We start from the raw sequence: 24,951 nt of genomic DNA on the forward strand, positions 1-24,951 counted from the left end.
TATTATTATTTTTTTTAAACATATTTAGTTAGTAAAACTTAGTTATTTTTATTTTTTATTTAAAAGATTAATCAAGTCGTTTTTAAATATATTTCAAATAATTGTTTATATATTTTTTTTAAAATAATTATAATCATACTGAGCCATCCACTTGTGACTAATATTACTGTCCACCTCCATTGATCACCAACCATTATCTACAAGCACCCCCAAGCCACCACTTCCAATCAAAGCCAGTCATCATCAACTATCAATCACCTCCGAGCACTATTCGTCTTCATCTGCTATTGCCATTGTCATTGCCTAGCTAGTCGTCTAATAATTCATTATCATATAAATCAATTTTTTAATAATCAATAAAAAAATCAAAATTTTAAGATATATATATCCCAAACGCTCCTTAATTTTCCACATTGTTAAGTAGAAAACCCGTCTTATATATTAATAAAAACGGTGGATATTCTTAGCTAATTTAGCGCAGGATGGCTCATCCAATCATTTCCACAGTCTAACGAGTAATTATTATTTTACTCACCCAACCAACAACATGGTACTAATAATAATATTTAACCAAAAAAAGTACTAATAATTAAATAGACACTTCCCAATCAATGCAGTATATTCCTATCATCAATTCTTTTTCTCACAAATTGTTAAATATATATTAAATTGATTTTTTAATACTGAAATAATTCTTTTCTAACTAATTAAGTCATACCACTATTCATCCCATCGGCAAGCAAGTGCATATAAACAGGTACAGAGCTCACACATCTCACTCAACACATCAGCCTTGCAGTATCAAAGGAAGATAGAGATGAGTAGAGAGAGAGACCCTTTGACTGTAGGAAGAGTGATAGGCGATGTGCTTGATCCCTTCACAAGGCGCCTTTCTCTCAGGGTTACTTACAATTCCAAAGATGTCACCAATGGCTTAGAGCTGAAGCCCTCAGCAGTGGTGGAGCAGCCAAGAGTTGAAGTTGGAGGGAATGATCTCAGGACTTTCTACACTCTTGTAATTTAGTTATTTACATCATGGCTTCTCAATAAAAAGCAAAATAAAAAGCTTTTTTTTTTTTTTTCTAGTTTCAAGAGTTGATAATTGAACTGAATAAGCATAATTTTATGTTTGTGTCGCAGGTCATGGTCGATCCAGATGCTCCAAGTCCAAGTCATCCTCAGCTTAGAGAGTACTTACACTGGTAATATGGAACACACGCTTCTCTCTCTCTCTCTCTCTCTCTCTGTCTCTCTCTCTCTCTCTCTCTGGGGGTATTTCATTTTTAAGTAGTTTAAATGTTAATGGAAGGGGTTTCTATGAAGAAGATAAAGTATATTGGACTGTACGATAATGAGACTACTTTATAGGATATATATTACGTTGATATATTGCAGGTCAGTGCAGGATGGGATATACGACTGATTTTTCACACTTTGATCTTCCTTGGTATACAACGTAGTTCAATTAGTACGAATTACTGTGCATTTAAACTGTTTCATTGAGTGTAACCAGGTGTCTAAGACCTTTTATTACTCAGTTCTTAAGAACCTGAGAAGAAAAAAAATTGCCACAAAATATATGGGTGATGTTGGACGAAATACTTAGAATTAGAACAGGTTTTTTTTTTTTTTTTTTTTTCTCAAACTTTCTTACAAATTATATCATTAGATTTCTTTTAAACAACAAAATATTAGTTCATTAAAAAAAATCAAATTTTTATTGAAAAAAAGAAATCTAAATAATATGAAACTGGGGCTTCATCTGTGATAGTTTTTTTTTTTTTTAAATATATTTTTATTACAAAACTTTTTTTTTTAAAATAACAGATAAATATGAGTAAAAAATTGTCCCAAATAAAGAGCCTAAACTTCTTATTCCACAACCTTTTCAGTCAAATCATAGAGAAAAAAATAAAGGCAAATTTTAAAGGCAAATGAAGGGCGATGTAACAATATACCATTAACTTTAAGATACAAATGCTAAGAATAGCTAAGGCTTCGTTTAAGATGATTTTCTTATTTTTTTTTAAAGTAATTTTTAACTACAAAGATTTCTATGTAAAAAAATATTTGTAATAAAATACCACTTAAAAAATAAAAAGAATCCCAAATATTGAATCCTAAATTAACTTCTATGCTTTTCAAATAGATTCATTTAAATTGCTGTTAGATAATTGTATGAGAAATCTTTTTAAAACGATTAAATTAATAAATGAATGGACATTTTTATTCCTTGTACTATAAAGAAGGATGTTGCACCAAAAAAAACATATTTTATCAAAAATAAAATAATTCGATTTTAAATAGGCTAGTTCATCTATTAGAAGGTTCTACATTCGGTTTAAGGAAATACTATATATATATATATATATGTAAGAGCACTTTCTTTCTATATTAAATATTTAAAAAATAATAACTTTTTCACTAAAAGGCTTACTTTATAGGGAAGACTTTTATGTTTGAGTGTTGACTCGTATCCTCTCTAATTAGCTCAATTCAATCTACTTAGTTGACTGATATTAATATTTTAAAATAGGAATACTTTAAAAAAATGCTAGAATTAATTCCAGTTATTTAAATTAAATTGAATGAATAAAATTAGAAAAAAACAGTCAAGATATTCTATCAAAATTTTTTTATAAGAATGATATATATATTTTGAGATTAATGCAATATAGATTTTAATTAATTATTCATGTTTTATGCTCTTTTAATATAAAATTTAATAATTTCGAATATAATTTTATTCAAATTTTCATTAGAATATTTTGACCCAAAATTATTTTCTAGTTTAAAATTTTTATGAAAGTAACGAAAAAATAATGACCAAGTACTTAAAAGCAAAACAATAAGTTATCTCAAACAAAGCCTCAAAATAAATAAAAAAATAAAGAATAAATTTGGGTACATGTATATTCAATTCGATTTAGGCTTCATTTGGGACGGCTTTCTTAATGTTTCTTAAAATGATTTTTAGTACAAAAATTAAAATTTTGTACTAGAAAAGCAGAAGAAAGTTGTCCCAAATAAAGCCTTATTGTCAATAAAAAAATTAGATAAAAAAAATAAAAGAATTAACTTAGTTTATTGTCCAATATTTTTGACGCAGGTTGGTCACAGATATCCCTGCAACGACCAGCGCGACATTTGGTAAGCATATATACATTTATGCCATTTTTCTTATGTTAACATATTAATATGTAAATATATTAATTAGTACAGGCAGTGAGATAGTGTGCTATGAGAGCCCTCGGCCAAGCCTAGGCATACATCGCTTCATATTTGTTCTCTTTCATCAGCTCGGCCGGCAGACAGTTTACGCCCCTGGCTGGCGTCAGAATTTCAATACCCGAGACTTCGCCGAGCTATATAATCTGGGTTCGCCGGTGGCCGCGGTCTACTTCAACTGCCAGAGAGAAGCCGGTTCCGGCGGAAGAAGAATGCAAGACTGATGAGTTCCTTGAGCTTTTCCCTTCTGCTGCAGTGTCACAGCCGCTGCTGTGAAGTAGTTTGCATTGTGTTCTTCTATTTCGGATGATGATAAATTAATAATATAGATTATTTATCTATCTATTCATTTGGTCCAATAATCATGCTTGACGATTACACCAAATAACAAATAAATAAAACCACTTCACAGCGGTTAAGTGGTTATTTGCAAGCACCTTTTGTGGGTCTGGCTCAATGATATTTTATAAACAATAACAACATCAAGTCTTTATCCACACTATGTGGGGGCGGCTACATGAATCTATTTTATCCATTGTGTCTGTTAAGAGTTAAATTCTCATTTAAATTTAATAAAAAAAATGTTATTTCTAGAAATTTTTTTAAACCAAGTCTCTTAAAATAGGCCAAATCTAATACATATACTCTTATAATCAAGTCACAAGTCATCAGATGGCCGACGGCTTATGTGACCAAACCATCTAAGGTAACTCTCTCTAATCTTATTTGTCATTGGAGTTACTCCAACCTTTTCAGCTATATACTCATTTCGCATTATATCTCTAAGAGCAAAACTACTCATCCATCTGAGCATCCTCATCTCTACAACACTTAACTTAATTTTATGCTTCTCTTTTAATGGCCAACATTCTACGTCATAAGCATTACAGCTCTCACCACCATCTTATTGAATTTTCCCTTAATGTTTGAGGGTACTTTTGTATCACACAACAGACCCAATGAATTCCTTCACTTCAAGCATCGAACTTGAATTCTACTAATTATATTCTCATTTATTTCACCATCACTCTAGACAATAGATCAGAGATATCTAAAACATGTACTCTTATTAATGATTTGATCGTCCAAAGTCACAATCCCCCCAATAGATCTATTACTAATAAAATTACACTTCATGTAATCTATTTTAGATATACTGAAATGAAAACTTTAAATAATTCAACTTTACCTTCAACTCCCTTTCTAGTCTTATCAACAAGTATAATATCATCAGCAAAAAACATACACTAGGATATCTCCTCTAGCAAATTTCTAGTAAGAACATCCATGACTAAAGCAAAAAGATAAAAAACTACAGCATGCATACAACAAATGTTTTACTTATTTAACGCATCTAATAAATAAATTTTGATATATATTTACATGCATATCACCCAAATCTCTAAATCATATTAAAAATATCATCATTAACTTAAACTTATCTGATATCTGGTTTAGACAGTATGAAAATTTATGTGTTGGATGTATAAATAGATATAAACTATGTGGCATGTATGTAAATCGCAACTATATATATATATATATACACACACACATTTGAACTTTTTTCGAACAAGATAAAGTTTTCAAAAGGCTAGGAAATCCTGACTAATCAACTCTGAATGCTTGGACAAGGAACAAACAATGTAATAGTAGACGAGTTATGTAAATAATACTTAAAAGATTTATCAAGGATAAATGAATAATGTTACAGCTTCAAAACATCAAAATTTTACTGTATAACTGTTATTGCAGCTTTTAGAAATTAAATGATTGAATTAACCATCAAACTTATAATGAAACCTAACAGACCACCTGCTAACACCTGAATCTCTGTATGGCCAACTGATTCATTCAATGGGCTACAGCTGCTCTCTGATTTATGTGATGTTTCTTTGAAATCAACTTTTAAACTCTGCAATGTCTCCAAATTACTTGAAGTAATTCCAGATTTTAGCAGGGAATTTGTTTTTGTTTTTCCAATGCAATTATTAGCATTCTCCGAGTCAGAAAACACAGAACCACTTTCCCCAGAAGTTATAGAGGATGTACCTGATTTAGATTTCAAATCCTGAGCTTTCAATAACTCATTAATAATCTTAGCATGGTAGCCGACCTCTCTTCGAACTCCCTGAATTTGATTGATACACATTAGTAATTGTAAACAAAGAAAGAAATAATCTGAAAATATGAAATGGTTGCTGTTGAGAGCAAAGATCCTTGAGTTTTTAAATAAAGCAAACATAATTTGAGTATCAGATTCAATCAGAATTCAGGATAAGCATAGTATATTATTAAGGTTAGCATGGCATTGGTTTGGTTTGCACAATTGTTGCAAATATTTCGACACAATACATGTAACCTTCACTATCTTCTTTGTTCTTATCATAACTAAAAGGATATAAGTAATGAAAATAGATGTTGTCCCTGTTGATAAGTTGATAGAAGATTCGTAAGTTAAAATGTTAGATATTGGTTCAATTTTAGATTATGTTAGCTTTTAACTGCAATTTATCCTTTTAGCTCTTTTATTCTATAAATAGAGACGGTTGTAAAAGTTCTAAGCGTGCAAGCCAAGAAAAAGATTTAGTTCCTATTCTCTTCTTTTTCCTACCTCTCTCTCATCCAAGATTCATCTTCCTTCAAGAAATTCATAACATAAAATAAAATGAAATGAAATAATACACAAAAAGTAGGAATGAAAATTGTAAGCATGCTGAGACAATGTTGGAGTTCTACTTTACCTAGCATGTGGAAGTGTATTCCATGAAATTCATAAACTCAAAGGAATGTTGTGGGCTCCGAAAATTTGCGCCAAGGCCTCTCCGCAAACCCTAATCTTTTGTTCGAGTCGTCGAGGAGAGTTTTAACAGTTGAGTTTCTAGGCAAATTTTCAGAAGGCAGATTGGGTTTATAGATAAGTCACTATCTAGAGATTTTACCCTCATTTTGTGAGGACTTTATAGTATGAGTTCAGGTTTCCTATAGGCGCAAGCCCCTATAGTTAATTACCCCTCCCCATAGCGAGAGAGAATTTTCGATTAAGGCTAGTCGTCAAATAGATACGTAGAGAAATGTGGTATAAGGTGTATAGTAGGAGAAGAATTTGGTTTTTGATATTTAAAATTTAAAATTGAAAATTTCACCATCTTGCACTAAAAGCGGATGGTGAAGAAGTGATGATGGACCCGATGCAGATCCTAAGGTTCAATTGTCCTGGGTCATCACAATCCCTATTCTACTTAGTTAAAGGAGGTAGTCGACCCAACCTGATAGAAGGATCCTTGTCGGTAACCATGAGTTGCTTCGTTTAAGAGTAGCTTGTGGACCTGGGGTGAATATTTGTCTAAGATGGCATTTGAATCAACCTTAGCTAACAGACGACTTTGTGCCATATCGATTATATCCTATTAATTCATATTTCAAGGTTTCGAAGACATTGGGGAACATGCGGGCTCTGACCATGGCCGTAATTTAGTGTGCCATTTAGCGGCAAAATCACCCAATTCAGAGGGTCCCGATCATAACCATTTACCTGCGGTGTCATTTGGCGGTAAAACTACCAGTTGGAGGATACGTGCTATATCCTTACTGGTAAGAGATGGATTGCGAATAAATCATAGAGATATTTTCGACAAGAGATTTACTCTTTGTGAGCTTAAGTGATTTTTAAATTTATCCACCTCGACATACTGTTGTGGAGGGTGGATGAGTTTTGATTTAAATATTTAATGATCTATTACAAATTTAAATATCTTAGGCTTTTGGTGATCCTTTATTTTTAGTTTTGTATTTTCATGAGAATTTGGGAGGCATTTCTATGTTTTTTGTTCCCTCTCGCTAAGATTTTCTGTCAATGCGGCCATCATCGAGGTATTTTATGGGGAATTTTAATTTAATGGTTGAACTTTGTCGACTCTATCGACTTGTCAATAGAAGATCGAGTTATTATCGGCTTCATGCCTATATTAATGAATCTTTTTTGTAATAGACCTTGAAGGTCTAATATAAACATATAAAATAAATATTAAGGTCAATACCGCGATCGTATTTTGTTCGACAATTTGAGTCATGCTACATATCATTTGTTGTTTTATACAGGTAGATTGTCGTGCATTAACAAATCTCCTGCATTTTCTTGCAAGTGGCATGTAATGTGTATGAAGGGTCTTCTATAGCCACTTATGAATAAGCTGTTGTATTCTTCGTTATCCTTCTAACACTATTTATGGACAGGTCATTATATGCATTTCCAGTCTCTTGTTGTCACTTGTGGGCAAGCGTAGTTTGTAAGAGCTTGTGTGCTCATTTGCCTATTGATTAGCGTGGGTTGTAGGGATTTCTCTACATTCACTATCTATTGTTGATCATCACTTATATGCATGTCATTGTGCATGCAAAAATTCTTCTACCGTTGCCGACAAGTATTCGTATTCATCATGTGATGCACTACATATGCTAGCAAGGGGTCTTTCACACTCTTCGTATATCAGTCGTTGCCACTTACAGGGCCTAGTGTACTTGTTTGCGAGAGAACTGACATCGATTACAAGGATGCTGCAGCATTTGTTGCATGCTACTTATATACACATGCGGGGAACATCATCAATTGCAGGTAGTTTAATGTGTTCATTTGTGTGTCATTTGGATTACCAGTTAAGCTGCATTCATCAATGGCTTCTCTATGCCCATTAGCTGGCAGGGTCACCGTGTTTACTATTATTGCTCATGAACAAGTTAATGCACTTATTTGTCAGCCAACGTCTATTGACTGCAAGTAGGGTTATGTATTTATCTGCAAGCCACATTAACTGTCGAATGATTCGTATTCATCACTAATTTCCCTACGCTTGTTAGTTGATGAGTTGCTGCATTTGCTTGTATGTCGATCTTATGTCAAACTGCAAATTGATGCTAACTAGCAAGCTGCATTCATCATCAATTTCCCTACGTATGTTGGTTAGCAAATTGCTCTTTTTGCTTCATTTTAACCTTCAATATCCAAAGGAGTTGGCATGTTCACTCAAATGTTGCTTAGAGCCAACTATATGGATGCTACTACATCCATTGCACATTGACATCGATTACAAGGATGCTGCAGCATTTGTTGCATGCTACTTGTATACACATGCGGGGAACATCATCAATTGCAGGTAGTTTAATGTGTTCATTTGTGTGTCATTTGGATTACCAGTTAAGCTGCATTCATCAATGGCTTCTCTATGCCCATTAGCTGGCAGGGTCACCGTGTTTACTATTATTGCTCATGAACAAGTTAATGCACTTATTTGTCAGCCAACGTCTATTGACTGCAAGTAGGGTTATGTATTTATCTGCAAGCCACATTAACTGTCGGATGATTCATATTAATCACTAATTTCCCTATGCTTGTTAGTTGATGAGTTGCTGCAATTGCTTGTATGTCGATCTTATGTCAAACTGCAAATTGATGCTAACTAGCAAGCTGCATTCATCATCAATTTCCCTACGTATGTTGGTTAGCAAATTGCTACTTTTGCTTCATTTTAACCTTCAATATCCAAAGGAGTTGGCATGTTCACTCAAATGTTGCTTAGAGCCAACTATATGGATGCTACTACATCCATTGCACATTGACCATTTGATCTTTGTTTGCCAACAAGTAGTGTTTGGAGTTGGATGGTATTGATTGCGAGCCAACTTCATTTTTTTTAAACTCATTGAATATGTCACATCATTATGTTCAATGCCTATCAAATCCCTCTACTTGTAGAGGGTAGCTATATTTGCTTGTATGGCCGACACGAGTATCACTTGCTCTATTTACTGTTAGTTTGGTTGAATATTCCAAGTTATTTTAATTTCATTGTTCACCATTTGTATGCATAGAGAGGTTATTCGCCATAAGTAGCTTGTAGCTGCCTGCAGGCGAATGACCATGTTTATCATGAGTTCACACCTATGCCCTAGGTGAATCATTTTGTTTATTACAAGTCTTCTCTGTTAATGTTCATGGATGATTGTTGCTTGTCCGTGTTTTCTTGCAAGTGAGTGGCGTTTGGAATTTTGCCTATCAAGTCCTTGTTTGCTTAGTGATGTTTGCTTGTGATTATTTGAATGTTGCAGGTCAACTACATGTCATCGCTCATCATTCGTGTGCATTGAGCATTTGTTCACCACGAGTCCCCTTCTTGCGTATTTGCACTTGATTTTTATCATTTTATAAGTTAGATTTTTATGGTGACATTAGATTCAATTCCCTAAATGTGTTCAAGTCCGCTACATTTTTTGTTCAAATTTGGCCCTCTGTGGTTCATTCAAGTTCAAGTAAAGTTCCATGTGGTTTTGTATAGTTCATGTCCTCTGGTAAATTCGCCAGCCTCCTGATGTTTCTCCCATTTACGTGAAATTTCAAGAGTTGTGTCTTCCCACCATGCTAGAAAAAAATATGCATGGTAGGTGTCGGGCTACACTATAACCATGGTCTTTAATTCCATCAAGCAAGAAAAGGCATGTATGGTTCTCCAAGGGTACCTGTTTGAAATATTTGCACAATTCTTTTCCCGCCGGCACTGATGATCGCACGGGTACTTAAAGTTGTCCCTAACATGCTAGAGAAAAGTGTATACAAGGTTTACCTGCCTCGCCACAACCACCGCACAAGATTCCCTCCCACCAAGCTATAGAAAAGAGTGCATTGGTGTTTTTTCGGTACACCACGAGCTTCGAAAACAAGATTTCATATTTTTTCATTTGGTTGACGGCAACATCGAAGCGGTGTTAAGGTGACGATGATGACAAAAAATGTACACACAATTTTTGAATCTTTTTTATTTTCTTTTCTCTTTCTTTTTTTTCTGTAGTGTGGGAGACTGGTTATCGCTAGGTTGTTGGAGTAGTTTGGTCGTGATAGGAAGAGAGGCGAAACTGGGAGGCATCCGACTAAGGAGCTTAACTGGGTCGGAAGGTTCACACAAGGTAAGGGCTGGTGTGGATGTAGGTTGGAGCTCGTGCAATCAAGGCAAGCTCGCAGATGAAAGCAGGCAACGGAATTGGAGGTGGAAGGTTGCGGGAGGATTTTGAAGGCAAGAGTTTGTGAAAAATGTGGTATATGGTGTATAGTAGGAGAAGAATTTGGTTTTTGATACTTAAAATTTAAAATTTAAAATTTCACCATCTTACACTAAAAGCGGATGGTAGAGAAGTGATGATGGACCCGATCAAGATCCTAAGGTTCTGTTGTCCTAGGTCATCACAATTCCTAGTCTACTTAGTTAAAGGAGGTAGTCGACCCAACCTGACAGAAGGATCCTTGTCGGTAACCATGGGTTGCTTCGTCTAAGAGTAGCTTGTGGACCTGGAGTGAATATTTATCTAAGAGAGCATTTGAATTAACCTTAGCTAACAGACGACTTTGTGCCATATCGATTATATCCTATTGATTCATATTTCAAAGTTTTGAAGACATTGGGGAACACGCGGGCTCTGACCATGACCGTAATTTAGTGGTGTTATTTGGCTGCAAAACCACCCAATTCAGAGGGTCCCGGTCATAACCGTTTACCTGTGGTGTCATTTGGTTGTGAAACTACTAGTTGGAGGATACATGCTACATCCTTACTGGTAAGAGATGGATTGAGAATAAATCATAGAGGTATTTTTGACAAGAGATTTACTCTTTATGAGCTGAAGTGATTTTTAAATTTATCCACCTCAACAAACTGTTGTGAAGGGTGGATGAGTTTTGCTTTAAATATTTAATGATCTATTAAAAATTTAAATATCTTAGGCTTTTGGTGATCCTTTATTTTTAGTTTTGTATTTTCATGAGAATTTGGGAGGCATTTCTATGTTTTTTGTTCCCTCTGGCTAAGATTTTCTATCAATGCGGCCATCATCTAGGTATTTTATGGAGAATTTTACTTTAATGGTTGAACTTTGTCGACTCTATCGACTTGTCAATAGAAGATCGAGTTATTATCGGCTTCATGCCTATATTAATGAATCTTTTTTGTAATAGACCTTGAAGGTCTAATATAAACATATAAAATAAATATTAAGGTCAATACCGCGATCGTATTTTGTTCGACAATTTGAGTCATGCTACATATCATTTGTTGTTTTATGCAGGTAGATTGTCGTGCATTAACAAATCTCCTGCATTTTCTTGCAAGTGGCATGTAATGTGTATGAAGGGTCTTCTATAGCCACTTATGAATAAGCTGTTGTATTCTTCGTTATCCTTCTAACACTATTTATGGACAGGTCATTATATGCATTTTCAATCTCTTCTTGTCACTTGTGGGCAAGCGTAGTTTGTAAGAGCTTGTGTGCTCATTTGCCTATTGAACAGCGTGGGTTGTATGGATTTCTCTACATTCACTACCTATTGCTGATCATCACTTATATGCATGTCATTGCGCATGCAAAAATTCTTCTATTGTTGCCGACAAGTATTTGTATTCATCATGTGCTGCACTACGTATGCTCGCAAGGGGTCTTTCACACTCTTCGTATATCAGTCGTCACCACTTACAGGGGCTAGTGTACTTGCTTGCGAGCGAACTGACATCGATTGCAGGGATGCTGCAGCATTTGTTGCATGCTACTTGTATACACATGCGGGGAACATCATCAATTGCAGGTAGTTTAATGTGTTCATTTGTGTGTCATTTGGATTACAGTTAACCTGCATTCATCAATGACTTCTCTATGCCCATTAGTTGGCAGGGTCACCGCGTTTGCTATTATTGCTCATGAACAAGTTAAAGCACTTATTTGTCGGCCAACTTCTATTGACTGCAAGTAGGATTATGTATTTATCTGCAAGCCACATTAACTATCGGATGATTGGTATTCATCACTAATTTCCCTATGCTTGTTAGTTGATGAGTTGCTGCATTTACTTGTATGTCGATCTTATGTCAATCTGCAAATTGATGCTAACTAGCAAGCTGCATTCGTCATCAATTTCCCTACGCATGTTGGTTAGCAAATTGCTACTTTTGCTTCATTTTAACCTTCAATATCCAAAGGAGTTGGCATGTTCACTCACATGTTTCTTAGAGCCAACTATATGGATGCTACTACATCCATTGCACATTGAATATTTGATCTTTGTTTGCCAGCAAGCAGTGTTTGGAGTTGGATGGTATTGATTGCTAGCCAACTTCATTTACTTTGAACTCATTGAATATATCACATCATTATGTTCAATTTCTGTCAGATCCCTCTACTTGCAGAGGGTAGCTATATTTGCTTGTATGGCCGACACGAGTGTCACTTGCTCTGTTTACTGTTAGTTTGGTTGAATATTCCAAGTTATTTTAATTTCATTGTTCACCATTTGTAAGCATAGAGAGGTTATTCGTCATAAGTAGCTTGTAGCTGCTTGCAGGCGAATGACCATGTCTATCATGAGTTCACACCTATGCCCTAGGTGAATCATTTTGTTTATTACATGTCCTCTCTGTTAATGTTCATGGATGATTGTTGCTTGTCCGTTTTTTCTTGCAAGCGAGTGGTATTTGGAATTTTGCCTATCAAATCCTTGTTTGCTTAGTAATGTTTGCTTGTGATTATTTGAATGCTGCAGGTCAACTACATGTCATTGCTTATCATTCGTGTGCATTGATGATTTGTTCACCACGAGTCCCCTTCTTGCGTATTTGCGCTTGATTTTTATCATTTTACAAGTTAGATTTTTATGGCGACATTAGATTCAATTCCCTATATGTGTTCAAGTCCTCTGTATTTTTTGTTCAAATTTGGCCCTCTATAGTTCATTCAAGTTCAAGTAAAGTTCCATGTGATTTTATATAGTTCATGTCCTCTGAAAAATTCCCCAGCCTCCCGATGTTTCTCCCGTTTATGAGAAATTTCAAGAGTTGGGTCTCCCCACCACGCTAGAAAAAAATATGCATGGTAGGTGTCGGGCGACACTACAACCATGGTCTTTAATCCCACCTAGCAAGAAAAAGACGTGTATGGTTCTTCAAGGGTACCTGTTTGAAATATTTGCACAATTCTTTCCCCGCCGGCACTGATAATCGCACGGGCACTTAAAGTTGTCCCTGCCATGCTAGAGAAAAGTTTATACAAGGTTTACCAGCCTCGCCGCAACCACCGTACAGGATTCCCTCCCACCAAGCTATAGAAAAGAGTGCAATGTTTTTCCGGTACGCTGCGAGCTTCGAAAACAAGATTTCATTTTTTTCATTTGGTTGACGGCAACATCGAGGCGGTGTTAAGGTGACGGTGATGACAAAAAATGTACACACAATTTTTGAATCTTTTTTTATTTTCTTTTCTCTTTTTTTTCTGTAGTGTGGGAGACTGGCTATCGCTAGGTTGCTGGAGTGGTTTTGTCGTGATAGGAAGAGAGGCGAAACTGGGAGGCGTTCGACTGAGGAGCTTGACTGGGTCGGAAGTTTCACACAAGGTAAGGGCTGGTGTGGATGCAGGTTGGAGCTCGTGCAATCAAGGCAAGCTCGCAGACGAAAGCAGGCAACGGAATTGGAGGTGGAAGGTTGCGGGAGGATTTTGAAGGCAAGAGTTTGTAAGCGGGAGGAAGAAATGTCGAAGGCGTGAGTTCGGAAATGTTCATGCGTCCGAGGAAGGAAAAACAAACGACATCAAATTTCATTCTCGTTTCATCATGTATTAGCGTCAATCGATCAAGCTATCAACGAGATTTATGCAAAATGACAAGAAATCAGCAGGATTTCGAGAGATTTGCGCAGGGTTCAGAGCAGAACGTTCGAGGTAAGCATTTAATTGAGTTGATTTAAAATTTTACATTAACTAAATGTGATCATAATAATTATAAGATTTTATTATTGCTGTTATTATATTGTGAGATGACAATGACAAATTAGTCACTAAAAAGCATTTTGATTTGTGCGTCCTTTCTCGAAATTAGTGCACTATAGTCTTAAAATGTATGCCAATTTCTCCGGACGAATCCCGTAGGGTGAATTTACAATTATTTTTCAATATTGATGATATTCTGAACGCAACGTCGGAGTCCGTTTCGAGATCGGACGTCATTTGGGCAACGTCGCACATCAATTTTGATTGTCGATCGTTCTCTTTGACCGATCTCATTCAATTTGACCGCGAGGGTTTCCCTTTTATGAGAATTTGATGTCATGATTGCAGCGGCTCAGTTCTTTTGGAAATCAAAGGTCATTTGGCCCTTCAAGTGAGGCGCCGTGCCGACACGCATGTCACTTAATTAGCAGATTTTGCCCCTTTCTGTACGTATTTTGATGCAGGGGTCAACAAATGTCTAAAGAGAATGCCCTATATTCAATATGACAACTTGTTAAGCTCCTATACTGCTTTTGATGAAGAGCAAACACTTGGCAACCATCAGTAAACTCCTTGTATAAGAATTGATAGTTACATCATAAGCAACCAAGAACACGTACACATCAAGCTTGAAGACCTGCAAATTTCCTTGTGCTAAGATATTTTCAATTGTTTCTGTAACAACTTTATGTGAACATGTTAATTATTTCAAGTCAAAATTGACTTCTAAATTTTGAAACAAAAAAATACTATTTGGGCTATCAGCCAAGCTCATTGAGCCTGGCTTACAGGCTCAGATAATTTTATGCTACAATTTAAGTTTATTAAACTTGACCAGCATCCTCCAAAGAAGTCCTTCATGCATTAAACAGAGCACAGGACAAGTTCAAATAACTTGATAGGGCTGCATAAGAGATGTTCCTTTCCAAATGGTATCGTGGCTGGCCATTCTTAGCGAGAACTTGAATGGGACCCTCAGGAAGTAAGTCTTTAAGATTTATGCAATAATCAATACAAATGTTTAGGATCTTTTATTCAAAACGGTAGATCCTAATAATATATTTTATGATAAGAATAATACTTGCATTGGTTATTCATCATGGGATTTAAAATTTAGATTGATAAAAATCCGATGGGTGGGTTAAGTATTCTACAATTTTCATAAATCCCAATAAGTATTGTTTTTATATTGCTTGGAAACCATTTAAAATGTGTTTATCAAAGTGAATAATGTAATAAGTGGCACCAAAGCTTCTTAAGCCCCTTCTATCTAAGAGCACTAATCTAGTCAAGTTTAGGCTTTAGAAAATGCATTCGTATTGGATATTTTGTATAATCCTTGAAATGAATCCAAATGAAATTTAAATATTTTAAGGGAAATTATGCGTTTGCACCTTATCTAATTTCAGCTTACATGGACCACTTCATCTTATTCGGATTTATTTGATGAATCATTCTCTTCAGAGTCATCCATTGCCGTGTCTAGGGATTCACTTGTAGACTCAGAATCATCCTCGAGTTTCACCTGGTCCATTTGTGATGCTATGTCGGGATCTGAATCATTTTTATTTGGAAAATGCATATCCTCTTCTAAATTATAATCCATTGGTGACATGATGTAGAACGGATAGGAGGCTTGAATCCTATGGGTCTTGAAGAGCCAATACATAAGTTTAAACATCAGCTTTTGGTTCTTAGAAGTCTTGGACAGCAACTCTTCTTGTTGGAAATCCCTGGATAGCAATCCAATAATGTCCAGAAAAGCCCGGACAGTAATGGGTCGAATTCCGGGGCTAGCCAGCTGGTGTGGGATTGCAGAAAAACTGCTGGACAGCAGTTTAACAGCCTCCAGAATACTGGACAGCAATCCTGTTCAGTGGAAAATCAGGCTCTCTAGCTCCTGTGATCATTTAGTTGTTTGAGAGGAAGCAGACAGCCACCACGAGCTCTCTGGATGCAGCTGGACAGCAATCTGTGATTTAGAGATAGCGGGACAGCAATAGAAGATTGCTAAGATTGCTAGGTAGCAGCTTTGGTACTTGGAAAATTCTGGCCAGCCACCTACAATTGATTAGGAAAGCTTGGACAGCAACTCAGTTCATGGAAAATTTGGCTGATCCGTTGAGAGGAAGGAGGTGGAGTAGTGATCAAAAGCTTTCCTTAAGGCTCTCTCCTCCCGTGAATTAATTCAAGAATTGATTTAATTGGGGTGAGGGAAGGAGATGATTTGGATTTAATTCCAACTCTTGCTCTAAAATTATGAAAACCGTTTCAGATTTCTTACAAAAATCTGAGGTGAATCTCCATATTTTAGTAGAATAAGATGTAGAGGAATTGGGGGAACATTCACGCCTTGATTCCAGCAAGCAATTGAAGCGGGAGATAGGGAATTTGAGAGGGGGAGTGATCGGGTGAGAGAAGATTCCAGGATTGGTTTCCAGAAATAAAAGAAAACAGAATTTGGAAAGAATTAAAGAGGTGGGGCTGTGGGGGGGGATTTCGGCCAGAGAGTAATATTAAGAGGAGGGAATTAACTGCAGTGGAGCCTTGAGATTTTCGGCCATGGTGATGTGGCAATTAAATAGAAAAGCAATAAAGGTGAGGTGGCCTGCCATATGGGGAGAGAGGGGAGAGGAAATTAAGGAGTAATTAAAGCTAATTCAAATTCAAATTTTGAATTTGAATTGTCATTAATTGGGAGCATTAAGTGATTAATTGATTTAAATCTGAAATTAAATTTCAAATTTAAATTAATGATTATTGGCTTAATTGGAAGGACGAATTTAAGGAGTAATTAATGCTAATTCAAATTCAAATTTTGAATTTGAATTGTCATTAATTGGGAGCATTAAGTGATTAATTGATTTAAATCTGAAATTAAATTTCAAATTTAAATTAATGATTATTGCTTAATTGGAAGGACAAATTTGGCCTCTATATATAGGCCTCAAGAGAAATTAAAAGACACATTCGCCCCTTGGGCTTACATAAGACAAGAGGGTAAAAAAGAGAAATTGCAAAACTAAATTAAAATACACTTAATAAACGAAAATAAAACAAAGTGATCTCGGTCGTCGATCTTCAGCTCCTCGGATTAGCATGGACGGTTGGATGTCCGCATCATGACACCATTAGATATGACTCAGTGACCGCTTCTTTAGCATATTCCTCCCATGCCACTATATTTGATGTCGTCGAAATGACTAGGCATGTCTCTGTATGAAGCAATTCATCATATACCTCTTCATTTTCATTTATTTTAAGCTCCTTCATGAAGTTGGTGAGCTTCATAGGCCGCCTCGTCGTCTAGTGATATTCACCCAAACTATCGATAGCCCTTTGAGTTGTTATCTTCTTCTCCTTGGGCTTCTTTGGCTTGACTTTCTTCTTAGAAGATTTTGATCTTGCCTTACCAGACTTAGATAAGCTAGCTTGATTAGAATGTTGTTTGGAGGTGGATGCATGTGGCGCAGGCAACCATTTTAAGTTTAACATTAGCTCAGTAGGAGACTTCCACTTAACACCCAGAACTTCTTCTAGCTATTTTAGCATTTTAGTTGACTTCTTGGAGACCACAGTCTCCCATTGCTCTTATTGCATCGGTTCTTTTTTTTGTTGCTTCTATAAGCTGGGGTACGGAAGAGGATGTGACCATCCGGATGGATTCTTTTCTGGAATGAATTAACAAGTTATCTAACAACGAGAATTTTTTCTCTTCTATACTTCTTTTCCAGCCAATTTTTGATGGCGTAGCAATCTTCAATTCGGTGGCTGATTACCTGATGATACGGGCAATAATTCGGGTTGCCAATATACTTAAGACACTTTAGGCCTTTTACACTCTGGAAATTCTAGACCAGCCTTGAGTGCTAGTCAGAATAGTTTGACTACACTTTCCCTCTTGAATGAATATACTTTATTCATATTCTCCTTGAGATATGAGAATGTTATATCACCAACTCCCATTGCTTATCTCAGGTGCTCTTCTCCACTAGAAAATATTCGAAGCTTATCATTTCTCCCAAGCACCATATTTAGCTGAGAGTTAGGATTGTAAGCCTGTTTTGGCTTATCCTCATATTGAATCAGCTACTTGTCTTTATCTACATTGTATACTGCTATATATAATTGTTGTTGTTATTTAAAATATTAAACATTGGAACATAATATCCCTTTGGATACGGCACCTAATCATATTCTGTCAGGTACGGGCAACCATTCCCCAAAAAATTATATGCCAGTTCAAAAGCTATAATGATATTAATATTTTCACTAATTAAGCCCTCTAGTTGTGCGTCCGTTGCAGGTTCAAAGGCGCTCGCCACATTTTTTGGACTATGCTAGCTGGCTGGGTCATCGATTTCATTGGGGCCTTCAGGCACATCTATGTACTCCTGAAGCCTGGGGAATTTGGGGATTTGACATATTTGCTGGAGTGTTGCTCGCAGCTTGATTGAAGAGCTGAGCTGGCATAGGACCGATGACCCAGCTCGCCAGTGTACTCCATAAAACATGGCTAGTGCCTCCGAACCTATAACGTCCGCACAGCTAGAGGGCTTAATCAGTGAAAAGATTAAAGCCATTATAGCTTCTGAATTGGCAGAGAATGTGGGGAAAGGTTGTCTGTACCCAGTAGAATATTACTAGGTGTCATATCTGAAGGGATATTCTATTCCAAATTTTAATATTTTTAATGGCAATAATAATCCAAGACAGCAGTATACAATATAGATTAAGGCAAACTGCCAATGCAGTATGAGGATAAACCAAAACAATCTTGCAATCCTAACCCTCAGCCAAAACTGGTGCTTGGGGGAAATGATAAGCCTCGAACCTTTCGTGGTGAAGGAGAGAGCTCGAGATAAGCAATAGAAACTAGTGATAGAACGTTCCCATCTTTTAAGAAAAAAATGAATAAGAAATATTCATTCAAGAGGGAAAGTGTTGTCAAACCATTCCGACAAGCACTCAAGGCCGGTCTAGAATTGCCAGAGTGTAAGGCCTGAAGAGTTGTCAAAAGCCGAGCATCGATGTTATGTAATGAGCATCAGGCGTCGATGTCGAGATGATATTATTCATTGATGTCGAGATGATGTTGGACAAAGATGAGATGTCAAGACGATGCAGGGAAGTGATTGTGGGCGTAGAAATTGCTAGCATCACTTTTCAATGTCAAGGCAGCATCAGACTCCAATATTGAGATGATTTAAAATATTGATGTTGTGATGAAGTCCAACATCAATATTGATATGGCATCGGGCGTTGTTATGAAACCCTAGCCATGACTCGCTATAGAGAAATGAAAATAAGAAAGTTTAAGGAATGAGGTATTAAGTGCAAACAATTAATTTGGCATTGTGTAGAGAAAATCAAAATTTTAGTTTTTAATTTCTTAATTAAAAATTTTGAATACAAGAAATCATATTTTAAAAAATTCATAAAATATTTAAGACAAGCATGTCCAATTTTCTTTCAATATTTTTTTAATCAGACGCATCTTCGACATGTTAGAAACCTATCGAATGCGTGTCTAATGCATGTCATGTCTGATACGTGTCTAACAATGCATGCATCTTTGAAAAATAGTATCGGTGCATCATAGGTGGTGAACAATAACTCAAATATTAAAACACAGGATATGCCTTGTGCTAATTGCTTGATTTGCAAAATTTTAAGCCTAAAAACTCCATTACAACTTGCTTCTATAACACATTTTCAAAAAACTTGCTTCTACACCAGAGAGCAAATCCATAGCAATATGAATATATTATTAAAGTGGCACACTTCGAGACAAAAAACTACCAAAGAGTTCATTTCCTCAATTAGCGTGAATCCTCGCTAATATTTATAAATTTAAAACACCCATCCAAGATAATCTATACTTTCAATTAAATTCACAAGACTCTTATTACTTATAGTTTAAAGAATGGTAGTTGTGTGACAATGGAACTTAAGAACAATTCATACAGTTATGTACTAATGTACCTTACATCACCTATAATTTGTTCACGTGTTTTTGGTTAAAAAGAAATATCACACAAAAAGCCTCCTAACTCGTAGTTTTCCCTTGATTATTTTTCAAGGTTTGTTCGAAAAGTAATAGAATTCCATAAGAACAAGCAACTCTTGCAACCACCACAATGTGGGAAGAATGGTAATATTCAAATTTTGAGAAGAGTAGGTGAGTCTCATATGTTGACTATTATTTATAGCTTATGTGATTAGTTGATCAGATCATCTTCTTGCCATGATTATATGTAAATCTTGGTCACTCTTTCTCTATATTATTTCATCACTTTTGTGATACTTTGTGGCACATCATGTTCCACTCCTAAAGCTACTCCTTAGTTGAGTTTAGACATTTTGTTCCAAAAAACTAATAACAAAGTCTATTGCAATATTTGATGACAACAAAGTTTAAGATAAGGAAATTAAATGATTTAAGGTGTTTAGGAATTTGGACAACAAAGACCTGATTTTCTTATCCAAAAGGCTTTTGTGAAGGCACTTATGGAGCATTTGGCTAAACCTATGATGGAGACTAAAAAAGCGCTAAAATGCTCATACTTGTTGATTTCAATGTTTAAAGATAGGAAGTAGCAAATAGAAATGTGAATTTCCTATCCATCAAGCATGAATCTTGATAGAAATTTCAAATCGCAAAGCACTGAAAAAATTAATAAAATTTAAAAAATATTTAGATGACCAAAAGAAGTGATTTTTGCAAATTCAAAGTCAAACTGACCCGTCATGTCTTGATGATTCTAAAGATACCAAAAACACTAAAGTAAGCATGATCAATCATTGAATTGGCCAAATGGATTCAAAGAGAATTGAACAAACCCAGTTCATGAAAGTGACCAAGGGGAAACTAGTCCCTCTTCACTTTCATTAGGTGCACTAATCAGTGTTACCTTAAGGGCATGCAATAGTTGCTTGCCATAATATCCCATCTAGCTAGAATCATCTCTCCACAATCATCTCACCCCCATCATTACAAGATTCATCAATTTTCGCATGATTAATATATTTATATCCAAATTTCTCAAAGTTTTTTCTGACATTTGTAAGCATTTGATTCACAGATCATTTTAGGCTTTGGATTTTCTCTTGAAGAGAAATATTTCGACAAAAAATGGAGGCTTATCCTCACCTTTTCAATTGTTCTAAATTTTCTCCACATAAGTTCTCGAAATTATTCTAGTCAATCTAACTGCCACAATTTATATCTGCCAAATTTGCGGACTTGTGGTATCAAGAACATCAAAACATTATACTCCATTACAACAACAATAACAACAACAGTATTATACTCCATTAGTTCTTCAAAAAAGTGATAAGAAGTCATCACTGTAGGCCCCCAAATGGCTAGGTCAGACAATGGTTAGGATCATCTAATTGCATTTCAAATTGTAGAATGCTCCCTAAAAATATGATGAGACCTCCATTCTTCTGCCCTTTCTTTTCATAAGCATCAATCAGTATTATCTTTATAAGCAAACCATGATTTACTTGTCACTTTATTGTTGCGACCTGAAACGGGGCATGACTTGATTTCAGAAAGATATATCAGAGCCTCCATTCTTAAGAAAATAACATAAGAGCATATTCTGAGTACCACCTAATAGATACAAATATCATGTTATTTCCTTCATCGTTGGATACATAAAAATAAATCAAAGCAACCAACAAGCATCAAGAAGTAACTAGCACACTAGTCAACGTAAAAGCTTCTTCCAAGAGAAAAAAAATGCAGTAAACTGATCAGAATGGATAGTCTTTATAACTAAACATAAATGATGCTCAAAAGTTTAACAGATGTACCTGAGCATCATACATTACAAGCGCAGCAAACACCACTGACATGCCAAAAATTGGATCTGAAAACCCCCTGCACTGTATAAATTAATCTAGCTATATAGCTAAATTTAAACATATAGAAATAATCAAACCAGTATGCAGAAAAATACTTAAATCTCCTTTCTTAGGAATACAGCTGACCCTAACTTGATGGAATTAAGCTTACTATGAGCACCCAATTATTGAAAGTGTATCAAAATAAAGCTCAGCGTTTGCAAATAGGCTGTGTTCAGCTAGATAATTGTTCTTGTTCTGCTCGTCGTTCAGGGCATCTCCAACCGAAAATCTTATTTTTCACTTCAAAATGCAGTGTAACAAAAAAATGGCATGATTCATCTCCAATCAAACTCCATTTGACACCCAGGTAACCATCTTTCTCCTTCAAGCGTTTCTTCGGCAAATCCGGTAGAGACAGAAAAATAACGCATATTGGCGTCGCACTGTTCGCCAGCAACCAAATACCGGAAATTTTGCCGTTCGGCTGGAGCTTGCGAGCGACGCCATTCATGCATTTGCAGTTCGGTTGGAAATGCCCTAAGCAGACAATGCCAGCTTGAACATAATAAAATTAGCTCATTCCGGGCTAACGAAAATTTCTGCAATTGATGTTCATCAATTTTATCTGATGCTCATATGCAGTACATATTCGACGCAATAATAAAAAAATCAAATATGAACAACACACTTCAGCTCATTAGTGCTTACCTATCTAAAGCAAGACTTGTGGCAGCAGCAACAACGCTCTGCAAATCAAAGTTCATAGAATTTCAAATAAACGAATAAGTTCCAATCATTCAGTAAAACAAATAAACGGAAAAGAGAAAGAAGATTTACCGCAGAATGGACCGATGGCATCCCTCCGGACCTGACAGCCGCCTTCAACTCAATGCCATCTCCATTAAAAGCCGATGCAAACGACTTTGAGAGCTGCCCAATGGCATAAGAGAGAGTAGATGCAACCAAAACCTACTCAAGAAGAAAAGCTCAATCTTCGAAAAGCTCAATCTTTTCCAACCAAAATTCAAAATTGATGAGTTCTTTACCTTATTTTTTGCAAGTTCTGCGATTTCCTCTGCTCCTACCTTGAAAGCAGAAACACAGGCTAATGACTTTCCGTTAAAAGGACAGGATCGGCTTCTTCTTCTTCTTGGAGGGAGGTGAGGAGGAGAAGCAGGTCTTGGATAGAGAACGGGACAAGGTAGCAGAAGAAGCCGACATCTCGCAGCTTCTTCGAGCAGAATCAGGTCGCACAGTTGCGGAGGGGAAAGGATATAAATGCATTCTTTGGCGAGTAACTTTCCCTGGAGAACTCTTTTTATATGTAATGGTTCAGCATAGCAGCGTGTCAGTATCTCCATCAATAATGGTGACGAAATGCACTGTTTGGTTTGAATGAATTATTAAAGGTCATAATACTGGCGAAGGATTCGAAAGTCTTATGGCTCTTTAAGGCCCCATGTGATTGGGTGGTGGATTGTGATCATGTGCAGGTGTTTTTAATACTTCTGAGCTTGATATTATTATCTTGGTGGTTCATTTAGAATAGCCCGTAGTTATTAAAATATATTATTTTGATGTAATCATATCTGATAAATGTTCACAAATTAATTTAACTTAATAATGATTTCCACAAAAAAACAATTTAACTTAATAATATTTTTAGTGCATTATTATTATTATTATTATTATTATAAGTCTTTTCAAAATTCTCACTTTAAGGGATCAGATAGCAATAACCCGAATAAGAAATTAAGAATTTCATCATTTTTTGACCTCATTTTAAAAGTTGAAAGTGAGGAAAGTGCACAAAGGATAAACTAGGCTGCAATGATTTAGTAGTGTGATTTCAATTCTTTTGTTTTTTGTTATTGATTTCTATTTTAGGCTACGATAGCCTATTGAGTCATGTTTGCTCATTCCTTTTGATTTTATTTTCTGACCTGGGGAAGGGTAAGGAGCGAGCTGAGTAGTTGGGATAGCATGTTTTGATCTGTGCTGTAGGTATGTTTTAGTTAGTTTTAATTTTTGCAGGCTTGACTTTTATTTTTGTTATGCTCTCTGTTGTCAAACATTATTGTATATAGATTTCATATTATATATGTTCTGAATGATATATAAAAAAAATCATGTTGAGATTTAGTAGTCTTTTGTTTTATAATACATTCAATAGTGGCTTTGTATAGTATATAAATTGGAAGTTTTGTTTCAGTACTTCTCCAACTAGTTCATTGGGTCAGTCTTGCCATAATTGGATATGGTATGACATGTGTGATATCGAGTCGGGTAGTGGCAGTATGCTTGAAGGTGTGAAAAAAGTGAAGTTCAATATCCACCTTTATAGCTCAGATCGTTCATACAATATGATCTCTAAATCAAATTATCTGATCCCATATATCCAAAATATCTCTTCAAGAACATACAATCTAAATTCAAATAATATAGTTTGATCGAGGATCACCCATTATGAATAGTGTAAAATCGTCATCTTGAGGAGTCATTGGTATGACTATTGACTAAAGTAATTGTACAGTAAGATGAATCATTCATACATAGTATCAATAAAAAGTGATCATCCATAATAGTTAATGTGATAATTATTAGTGCCCAACAGTGGAATCATACGTGCATCTTACAGTTTGATAAGTGTATCGTACAATATATTTAAGTAAAAATTTAAGTTTTGTGCATGATGATCAGGGATAATTCCACGATTTAAATTTATAAGAATACATAAAAAAATTTATAACATAAATAAACAATCATGATGGAAACAAACACAAACAAACACAAACATACACAAACACAAACTCATAATAAAAAATATAAACTTACATAAATAAATGACATAACACTACCCTAATTTTTCTAAGCCCTTATGTCAATGACACCTAGTCTAGTCATAAGTGTGCTGAAAGTATCAAAGTTCAAGGTTTTGGTAAAATTATTTGCAAATTGGTTTTTAGTATCAACATGCAGTAGTTCTACATTACCCTTGGATGCATGATCCCTAATTAAATGATGTCTAATATCAATGTCTTTAGTGTTGAAATGTTGAATTAAATTTTTAGAAAT

The 24,951-nt window shown here is 35.5% G+C and overlaps 2 protein-coding genes across 3 annotated transcripts; one reads left to right on the plus strand and one right to left on the minus strand.

The window, feature by feature from the left end:
* The first annotated feature begins 760 nt into the window (after window positions 1-760).
* LOC110116338 (protein HEADING DATE 3A) lies at window positions 761-3,569 on the plus strand. The gene is made up of 4 exons (XM_020849885.2): window positions 761-1,015; window positions 1,141-1,202; window positions 3,110-3,150; window positions 3,223-3,569. Exons 1-4 carry the CDS (start codon window positions 818-820, stop codon window positions 3,450-3,452), a joined length of 531 nt encoding a protein of 176 aa, XP_020705544.1. The 5' UTR covers window positions 761-817; the 3' UTR covers window positions 3,453-3,569.
* Window positions 3,570-4,875: 1,306 nt separating this feature from the next.
* LOC110116274 lies at window positions 4,876-23,263 on the minus strand. Of its 2 annotated transcripts, none has more exons than XM_028699346.1 (5): window positions 22,962-23,263; window positions 22,714-22,845; window positions 22,585-22,622; window positions 21,844-21,910; window positions 4,876-5,359 (listed from the first exon to the last, which is right to left on the minus strand). In XM_028699346.1, the coding sequence occupies exons 1-5, from the start codon at window positions 23,235-23,237 to the stop codon at window positions 4,994-4,996; spliced, it is 879 nt and encodes a 292-aa protein (XP_028555179.1). In that variant the 5' UTR covers window positions 23,238-23,263; the 3' UTR covers window positions 4,876-4,993. The 2 variants fall into 2 exon arrangements, with proteins under 2 accessions (XP_028555179.1, XP_020705451.1); XM_020849792.2 differs by having other exon boundaries at window positions 22,923-23,263.
* Window positions 23,264-24,951: the final 1,688 nt, after the last annotated feature.

The sequence above is a fragment of the Dendrobium catenatum genome, unplaced genomic scaffold (assembly GCF_001605985.2).
Source record: "Dendrobium catenatum unplaced genomic scaffold, ASM160598v2 fragScaff_scaffold_1256, whole genome shotgun sequence".
Classification (NCBI taxonomy): Eukaryota; Viridiplantae; Streptophyta; class Magnoliopsida; order Asparagales; family Orchidaceae; genus Dendrobium; species Dendrobium catenatum.

Excerpts from the sequence above, each read along its gene's own strand:
- LOC110116274 (XM_020849792.2), bottom strand. The coding sequence starts at position 23,237 with ATGGAGATACTGACACGCTGCTATGCTGAACCATTACATATAAAAAGA. Across the intron at positions 22,623-22,713 it reads TGCCATCGGTCCATTCTGCG|AGCGTTGTTGCTGCTGCCAC; the intron begins GTAAATCTTCTT and ends TTTGATTTGCAG. Across the intron at positions 5,360-21,843 it reads TTGTAATGTATGATGCTCAG|GGAGTTCGAAGAGAGGTCGG; the intron begins GTACATCTGTTA and ends AATCAAATTCAG.
- LOC110116338 (XM_020849885.2), top strand. The coding sequence starts at position 818 with ATGAGTAGAGAGAGAGACCCTTTGACTGTAGGAAGAGTGATAGGCGAT. Across the intron at positions 1,203-3,109 it reads CTTAGAGAGTACTTACACTG|GTTGGTCACAGATATCCCTG; the intron begins GTAATATGGAAC and ends TTTTTGACGCAG. Across the intron at positions 3,151-3,222 it reads AACGACCAGCGCGACATTTG|GCAGTGAGATAGTGTGCTAT; the intron begins GTAAGCATATAT and ends TAATTAGTACAG.